This window comes from Phaseolus vulgaris, chromosome 10, assembly GCF_051622355.1.
Source record: "Phaseolus vulgaris cultivar YP4 chromosome 10, ASM5162235v1, whole genome shotgun sequence".
In the NCBI taxonomy this organism is placed as follows: Eukaryota; Viridiplantae; Streptophyta; class Magnoliopsida; order Fabales; family Fabaceae; genus Phaseolus; species Phaseolus vulgaris.
In genome coordinates this window covers 38,561,868-38,571,290 of record NC_143507.1, presented here as the reverse complement: position 1 = coordinate 38,571,290, position 9,423 = coordinate 38,561,868, and the positions used below count along the sequence as shown (strand labels likewise).

Sequence of the window (9,423 nt, the reverse complement as noted above, 5' to 3'; positions counted from 1 at the left end):
TCTCTAGCATTTCCTTTTTCGAGTATCCCTTTTCTTGTGTCATTCCACCTATGTTCAAAGTTTTCCAATTTTGTAACTTTCATGCTTTCCTTGGTTCCGCCACAATGGTATTCTTTGTTCTTTTCCTGATTTAGACTCTCCCTGTAACATTTCTTTTGTACGTTTGTCCATGTCGTGCCATTCACTCTGCCATCATTTTCTGGTGACCCTGTTATATCTTGATCATCACTTTTATTTATCCATTCTTTGCCAATTTCTAGTGATTTTGATGTATCTGATTCAATTTCATGTTTTTATGAGTTTTGCCGACAAAAAATTATTGTTTGATATCATGCTTCCTAGATCACCACATTCGCATTTCCATTGAAATCTCCTAATTGTTATCTCCTCCTTCAACATGATGTCGTAGACTTAGCCATTAATTTTCGTATCCATCTTTACCATTATTGCAAATTCGATTAGAAATTTCTAGTATGTTGTTCCTTCATTAGTGGCCATAGTGTTCTGACCCCAACCACTACCTTCTGAAGGAGCTCTTTGAATTGTAATATTAAGGGCAATCCATTACATTTAATCCATATTAGCGTATTACCATGTATTTGTTATGGAGTCTACGGTGTTATTCACTCAAATATTGTGGCAAACATGTTCTTATTTTCCTCAATCACATACTTATTCTTGTTCCATTTGTTCATGTGATCAACACCATATTGTCACCATGGTACCTCCCTCTCAAAACACCCATACCCCTTGAGGATGAAATTCTCCTTAATCAAATCCATGTGTTCATAACTATGTAATCTTTCGATGTAGCTTGTTTGTATTCGTTCCTTTGTTTACTACCTAGGCATAAGTCTGTCCTTAAGTTTTCATTCTCCACATTGTTGCTTTCGTCCCCGCCAATTCTTGTTTTCATCTCTGTGTGTTTCCCTTTGTTCGAATTTCTAACATATCTTTTGAACCTTGGTGTGTTGACATGGAGCTTGATATTGCCAATCCATATCTTATCTATCTTTTTCTCAAGTGCGAATGCATTCTTGATGTCCAAAATTTTTGTCAAACCTAAAATTGTTTCTATTATAGTTCAACTTCTTGGATATGAAAACTTATTGGACCTTTCGCCATTTCCTAAAGATCTTCCACATATCATCTTATCCAAAATTCATAGGAAAATTGGTAAAGAAATACATTGTTCCTTGCTTCTCATAATAGTATCCCATTATTCATAAAAGATTAGTGGCTAAGATTAGTGGCAAAAGACCAAGGTTATGGGGGCAATGCTGAAAATTTTACTTACATTAAATGCATAACCTTGATTGTTATTCACATTAATTGTATGTTTTGAAACATGCATAACTTCCTTTGTCTTGACAATCTTTATTCCTCTATGTCATGATATTTCTTTTATGAAGATTGAAATTAATAACATGGACAATCTCATTAAAGAAAACTTAGTTCAATCCATTGATGCTTTTCATATTTTAACTTATTTATACATTTGCATTTGTTCTTCTAAACCACCTAAAATTATTGAAGGTATTTGACACCATATTTTTATTGAAAAAAATGCAATATAAAGTGTGCTTCTAGAGGCATGGATAAGCAGTGTGAAGGAATTTTTCAGAATAATGATGGTAAATTTTTTGGTGGCTTATATATTTATATGAGGGGTGACAACTTGTCAAGCTACGAGTGACACAAAACGGGTCAACCCTCCAATTTATCCACCTTTATTTATGATGATTTTGAACAAGAATGTCATGTTTTTAAATTGCCCCCTGAAATTTATGTTGGCATTGAAACTTCTTTTGTTACTTAGGTCTTTACTATTATGGTAGCCATCAAACATGTGAATAACATGTTGGAAAAAGATTGCCTTGACTGTGAATTTGTTCTTGCCATACAAGTTCTAGACAGAAATAGTCCCAGTGCTCTTATTAGTTAGAATCTTTAGGCTAAATGGAGAAAATGCATGGAGATCATATCCTCTTTTTTCCTTTTTTCTCATTTTTTTTCTTGAAGGGAATAGCCAATAAGCTAGCCAATTATAATTTAGTTAATAAATTTTTCAAAGTTTCACTAGTTATGACTTCTTTTGTAATAAAAGTGAGTTTCTGTTTTGTATTTTTTAAGCTCTCTTTCGTAGGTTTTAAGTAGGGATCACAATGCGGGGGCGGGCCATGCGGGTCGCCTGCAACCCACTACCAAAAAGCGCGAAACGGACTCACTAATCTAGCCCATTGATCCTTTTAGACTCGTCCCGTAAAACCTTCAGGTCGCGTGGACCAACAGCAGGGCGGGGCGGCTCGCTAGCCCGCATAAAAAAATTATTTTATTTTTTTTTTTTGCAAAAAAAAGCATACCCCACTCACCCATTATTGTAGCGTGACCTTTTATTTTAAAAATATTGAATTTAATGTACTAAAAAATATTTTATTTTAATCATCTAAAGGAGTTAATATTAAGTGTGATAGTGGATTTAGTTTTAAGTAAAATCTTATATTTAAAATTTTTTCATAAAAAAATAATATAAAGAAAAAATTTCAATAAGATAGTTAAAAAATTAGTCATTTTCATTAAAATATTTTGTAGCAAAACTTTGATGAGATACTCTTATACATTTATATACATATATAGGAAATATAGATGTAAAATAAAACTTTACTTATTTTTAATCAAACCTTCTAAAATTACTCATACTTGAATTCATATTTTTATCTTAATTGAATGAATTGAAACATAGATAAAATGTTAATTTTCCAAAAGTGGGAATAATTTTTTTTTTATAATTAATGAAATTTTAATTTTTGAAAAAAAAATATTTTTCTTATGCGGGCTAGCTCGTAGACTCTTATGTGGAGCGAGTTAGTGAAATGAGTTCACACTCCTTGCGTAGGGTAAACCAACCCGACCTACATGACCAAACACAAGACGAGTCTAAACGGACAGGTTAGCCCGCATTACCACCCCTAGTTTTGAGTGGTCCCTCATGTTCTCTTTGATTTTCTTTAAATTTCATTATATGCTATGTCACATAATAGCTTTTCTTCTTTAAAAAGTTGTTGTAAAAGTAAAAAAATATGTAATATTTTATATAAAATATTGTACTAATAATTTCAAAATACAACTAAAAAAATACAAATAATATCTCATTTACGGTGTATTTTAATTTTACATCGTATTAAAGTATTTCTCATTTAGATTAACTATATGATAATACAAAGTTTGGATTTAAGACTTTATGCATACTATCCAAACAAATTTTCTTTAGGACGACTGTATTATTGGTGTTAAGTGAACAGTCAGAAATGCAAAGTTGAAGAAGAAAATGGAAAAAGGAGAAAGTGATATCAAGTGATGCAATAAGAAATAAAAAAAGAAAAATAGGAAAACAAACAAGATAAGGAGTGAGTTTGTTTGAGTTTGAGTTTTTGCTTTTATACTTTTAACAGAGAAAAACACTAATTATGCTTTTTTTTTATCTTTTCTTAATTTTTTTTAAGAAAAATAGAAGTAAGACATAAGTGGAATGAACTTAAGATATTTATTTTATTTTAAAAATATTGAATTTAATTACTAAAAGAATGTTTTATTTTAATCATATCAAGGAGTTATAATATTAAGAGTGATAGTGTATTTAGTTTTAAGTAAAGTCTTATATTTAAAATGTTAATAAAAAATTAATATAAAGAAAAGATTTCAACAATATAGTTAAAAAGTTAATCATCTTTATTAAAATATTTTGTAGCAAAACTTTAATAAGATACTCTTATACATTTATATACATATATAGAAAATATAGATCCAAAACAAAACTTTACTTATTTTTAATCAAACCTTCTAAAAATCGTCATACTTGAATTCATATTTTTATCTTAATTGAATGAATTGAAACATAAATAAAATTTTAATTTTTCAACCGGAGGAATAAGTTTTTTTTTTATAATTAATGAAATTTTAATTTTTGAAAAAGAAAATATTTTTCTTATGCGGACTAGCCCGTAGACTCACGAGTTACTTCTTATGTGGAGCGGGTAAGTGAAATGAGCTCGCACTCCTTATGTAAAGCGGACCAACCCGACCTGCATTTTGCGAACCAAACACGAGATGAGCCTATGCTGGGTGGGTTAGCTTGCTTCACCACCCCTAATTTTGAGTGGTCTCTAATGTTCTCTTTTTGTATTTCTTTTAACTTCATTCTTGATGTGCAATTTTTTTTTATGTGCTATGGCACATAATAGTTTTTTTTTTCTTAAAAAAATTGTTGTAGAAGTAAAAAATATGTAATATTTTATATAAAATTTTGTAAATAATTTCAAAATACAATTAAAAAAAATACAAATAATATCTCATTTACGGTGAATTTTAATTTTATATCATTGTATTAAAGTATTTGTCATTTAGATTAACTATATGATAATACAAAGTTTGGATTTGGGACTTTATGCATACTATCCAAACAAATTTTCTTTAGGACGACTGTATGATTGGTGTTAAGTGAACAGTCATAAATGCAAAGTTGAAGAAGAAAATGGAAAAAAGGAGAAAGTGATATCAAGTGATGCAATAAGAAATAAAATGAAAAATAGGAAAACAAGCAAGATAAGGAGTGAGTTTGTTTGAGTTTTTGTTTTTATATTTTTAACATAGAAAAACACTAATTATGCTCTTTTTTTATGTTTTCTTAATTTTTTGTAAAAAAAAACTAGAAGTAAAAAATAAGTGGAATGGAAGCTATTTTAAAAAATAAAAGAAATAGTTTGTACTTTTTGAAAAAAGCACTTATCAGTAATTTTTTCAAAAGTAATTTATATTTGAAGTTTAAACAAACTCACTTAAACATAAGATAGAAAAAAAGAAATGAATTTAGGAGTATAATTATTCTATTTGGCTTATGGCGTAGGTCTTTCCACACGTGTTTAAGAAATGAGAAGAGAAACAAGCAAGTAGCGTTCGACCAACACAAATCCATTATTATTTTATTTGTTTTTCAGCGTTCAATCATAAAGTTCGAAACAGAGTTTTCTTCCTCGTCTACCACTGCTCCTACCCCACACGTACTATAAATACCATAAACTCTCTCATTTCCTCACCGCAACTTGTTTGCTAATAGCTAGCACGATCCAAATTCCAAAGCCTTTGCAACTCAAACTAGAGTGTTATCACACACCTTCTGTAGAAATTAACATTAACATGGATTTGGGGAGAAAGAGCCAACACCTTCTATCCAAGATTGCCACCAATGACAAACATGGAGAGAATTCTCCATACTTTGATGGGTGGAAAGCATATGAGAGAAACCCATTTCACCCTACAAAGAACCCTCAAGGAGTTATCCAGATGGGTCTTGCAGAAAATCAAGTATGTGTGTTTCTCCCTAGAGCCACCATGAAATGCAATTGTTTGTTTTGATTATGATCATGATCAGTTTACTATGTGGGTGTTCATTTTCTTGCTGGTTTATCTTTTCCAGCTATGCTTTGATCTGATTGAAGAGTGGATTCTGAATAATCCCAAGGCTTCCATCTGTACTCCCGAGGGAGTGCATCAGTTCAGAAACATTGCCAACTTTCAGGACTATCATGGGCTGAAGGAGTTCAGAAATGTAAGAATGAATGAATTTTCACACGTAAAGTTTCATTTTATTAGTTTCTGACATAGCCTAAGAGTAGAAACATCAAATAATATGTTGAAAAACATCCAACACTTGCTTCATTTAGCAAGTAAAAATTAGATGAAAGATGATATATAGAAGGATTTATAACAAGTGAGAGTGCTGTGTTGTTGTTCACAAGATATGCTGTTTTTGTTCTGATTTTTCAGGGTATTGCAAATTGGATGTCAAAAGTGAGAGGAGGTAGGGTCAGATTTGATCCGGACCGTATAGTGATGAGTGGAGGGGCAACAGGGGCAAACGAGCAAATCATGTTCTGCTTGGCTGATCATGGAGATGCCTTTATGATTCCCACCCCATTTTATCCAGGGTATGCACCTTCTTCTCTTCCTTAAAACCTGTGTTCATTCAATGAATGTCACTGTGCTACTCACCATCAGACGTTTAAAGTGAAAGCAAGCATTCATAAAACCTTATAATAATACATCTTCTTTTAATTTCAGGCAAAATTCAATGTCTTAACATTCTACTTACTTTAATTAAAAGCTTTTCTCAATATAATATTCATTAGAGTGATATATTTTTTTCCAAACGAGCATTTTATGTATATCTGCTTACATGGTTTAAGTCTGGAATACTGTAGAATTAGCTTAATATTTTGACAGATTACGTTTTCCAAAGATGCCACGTTTAAAAACATTGAGGTAATAAAGACGTGGTACTGAAGGATTTTTGTTGCGGACACCAAATAAGGTGAAGATTGGATTATATCAATCAAAGTAATGTGCTTAATTAATAGATCAAATAATTGAGTCGGTTGTATTTTTATAAGAAAAAAAACTTTATAAAAGATGTGAATGAAGAACAGCATAAAGAATGATATGACTCAGTAAAATTGCACTTTTATAAATTTAGAACAAGTGATTCATTTTAGTTTTAATATTACAAATGTTTCCAATATATTCTACAAGTAAAAATAATGTTTGGTTTTAATAATCTGTACAACAAAAACTATTTATAATATTTATCTAAATTCTGTGGAGCATTAAATTTTGACTTATAATTATTTTTTCTATATTTGTATTACGCATATATATCCTCTTATAGCATGAATTTCTTGTCTGGTCTTTGTTGCATATTGTGGTAGTTTGAAAACAAAAATCAGAGAAATTATGATTCAAACGATTAAGCCATGCCATAGTGTGAGGTTAGTCAACAAGCGTGTGGTTTCTTGTTCACATACGTAAGTCCAAATTAGACACTTCATCAGGATGCAAGCCAAGTGGATTATGACTAAACATTGACCTTTACAAAATGAAACATGGAGCATCTGTGTAGGGTGACCTCATATTCAAACAAGAACGTCACCACAACACAGTAATTACACACATGCACCTTTATTAATGTTGTGGAAATTTAATTAGGTAGGTCAAATTTCTTCACAAGATCAAATTTAGACAGAAGAAAATCATGCCCTGTTGCACTAAATCCAACTTTGCTCTTCTTTTAACTGATTTCTGCATTGATATGTTTAAAAATTTACAATTAATTTGCCTTAGAAAAATTTACTTTTTATTGAAAATGACTATTTAAAGTTTTGTTCCAGACCCTGGTAACTCTGTCCAGATAGACACTTAATGCGTGGACCACAATACATAATTATGTAAACTATGGCTGAATTGGTCAAAGGAGAATTAAACCATCTGATAGGGTGATTAGACGCATGTGATTATAATATTGTGATATGATTAAGAGGTGGAAAAATCAATTAGCAAAGTCTTGTCAATGGCAAAATATGGTGATATGTATGATTACGTAAGCGTATACTCACACAACACAAAGATATATATGCTTTTAACAGAGTGATAAAGATTGATATATTTTCATATTTTACTACAGATTCGTACGTGACTTGTGTTGGAGAACCCAGATGCAATTAATTCCTGTCCACTGTCATAGCTCCAACAACTTCAAGATAACAAGAGAAGCTCTTGAAGAAGCATACAAAAAAGCCAAAGAGGACAACATCAACGTTAAGGGGTTGATCATAACAAACCCCTCTAACCCTTTGGGAACAACCTTAGACAAGGACACGTTGAAGAGCCTAGTGAGCTTCATCAACGAGAAAAACATCCACTTAGTTTGTGATGAAATCTACGCAGCAACTGTGTTCAGCAGTTCCCCCAGTTATGTAAGCGTGGTTGAAGTGATCCAAGAAATGGAACATTGCAAACGTGACCTAATTCATGTCATTTACAGTTTGTCCAAAGACATGGGGTTCCCTGGTTTCAGAGTTGGCATAATTTATTCATTCAACGATGAAGTGGTGGGATCTGCAAGGAAAATGTCCAGCTTCGGCTTAGTCTCCTCGCAGACTCAACACATGCTGGCATCGATGCTGTCGGATGAAAAGTTTGTGACGAAGTTTCTGTCGGAGAATTCAAGAAGGTTAGAGAAAAGGCACGACATGTTCATGAAGGGGCTTGAAGAGGTTAACATTACTTGGTTTCCAAGCAATGCAGGACTCTTCTTCTGGATGAACTTGAAGAGTTTGTTGAAGGAAGCAACGTTTGAAGCTGAGTTGAAGCTATGGCGTGTGATCATTCACGAGGTGAAGCTAAATGTGTCACCGGGCTCTTCTTTCAACTGTTCTGAGCCTGGTTGGTTTAGGGTTTGCTTTGCCAACATGGACGATGAAACAGTGGATGTTGCACTCAACAGGATTCGTGAACTCGTGGGGAAAGAAACAAAGAAGCCAGTGGGAATGAAAAGTTGGCAACCGAATCTTAGACTCAGTTTCAATTCAAGAATGTTTGATGAGAGTGTTATGTCTCCTCATTCACCTATTACATCACCTCTTGTTCAAGCCACTTGAATATTGGACAATGGTTCTGCATGAACATCTATCTTTTTCAAGAATTATGATATTGTCCGAGTCTGAAAATAGTTAATAATTTCGTTTTTTTGTTTTGCTAATGAAGTTTTGCTTTCCTAATGTTCTGGAGGGTGCTTAGGGTATTTTCACGTTTAGGTTGTCCTAAAGGGCTAACTGTGGTAAAGGAACTAGGGTGACTGAAATTATTGGTGCAATTGAAGTGATACATTTGGAATAAATTTGCCCACTTTATATTTGGAGAAAGTTTCGGTTTTCCATATATGTAACATTCATGCATGAAACAAATAATGATGATATTGTTTTCATGTTCGATTATTCATTACAATTGCATTAGATTATATGTTTTTAATTATTTTGTATGAAATTGCAGCGTTAATTGATTCAGAAATACTGAAGTTTTTAAAAAATATATATTTTAAAAATTGAATGAAGAAAATAATTTAATTGATTAAAAAATAATATAATTAATTATCTTAAAATCATCATTTTTGAGAAAAGTCATAATTTTCATTAAGAAATAAAATAATCAATTATTTTAAAATTAATAATTTTGAAAAAAGTCATATCTTAAGTTCATAATTAATTATTATATACATAAGTTCAATTATATTAAATATAATTAATTATTACATAAAAATAAAATATTAAGTTTGTTTTTTAAAATATAATATAATATATATATATGAGAAAATGGGAGAAGTGATACCTTATGAAAAATCTTTTTAAGATTCTCTCTTATTTTTAAAAACTTTTTAAACAGTATCATAAATAAGAGATATTAAATAAGGGACATTAATAAAAAGAGTTTTTTTTTGCTTTATTTTTTTGCTCAGCAATGAGTTTTTTTACTTAGAAATCATCACATACGTAGATTTTTTTTAGCATCACATACGTTGATGATATTCTTCTAATT

The 9,423-nt window shown here is 31.2% G+C and overlaps 1 protein-coding gene across 1 annotated transcript; it reads left to right on the top strand.

The window, feature by feature from the left end:
• The first annotated feature begins 5,079 nt into the window (after nucleotides 1-5,079).
• Nucleotides 5,080-8,843, top strand: LOC137819639 (1-aminocyclopropane-1-carboxylate synthase). The gene is made up of 4 exons (XM_068623541.2): nucleotides 5,080-5,361; nucleotides 5,474-5,605; nucleotides 5,824-5,984; nucleotides 7,514-8,843. Exons 1-4 carry the CDS (start codon nucleotides 5,194-5,196, stop codon nucleotides 8,487-8,489), a joined length of 1,437 nt encoding a protein of 478 aa, XP_068479642.1. The 5' UTR covers nucleotides 5,080-5,193; the 3' UTR covers nucleotides 8,490-8,843.
• The last annotated feature ends 580 nt before the right edge of the window (nucleotides 8,844-9,423 follow it).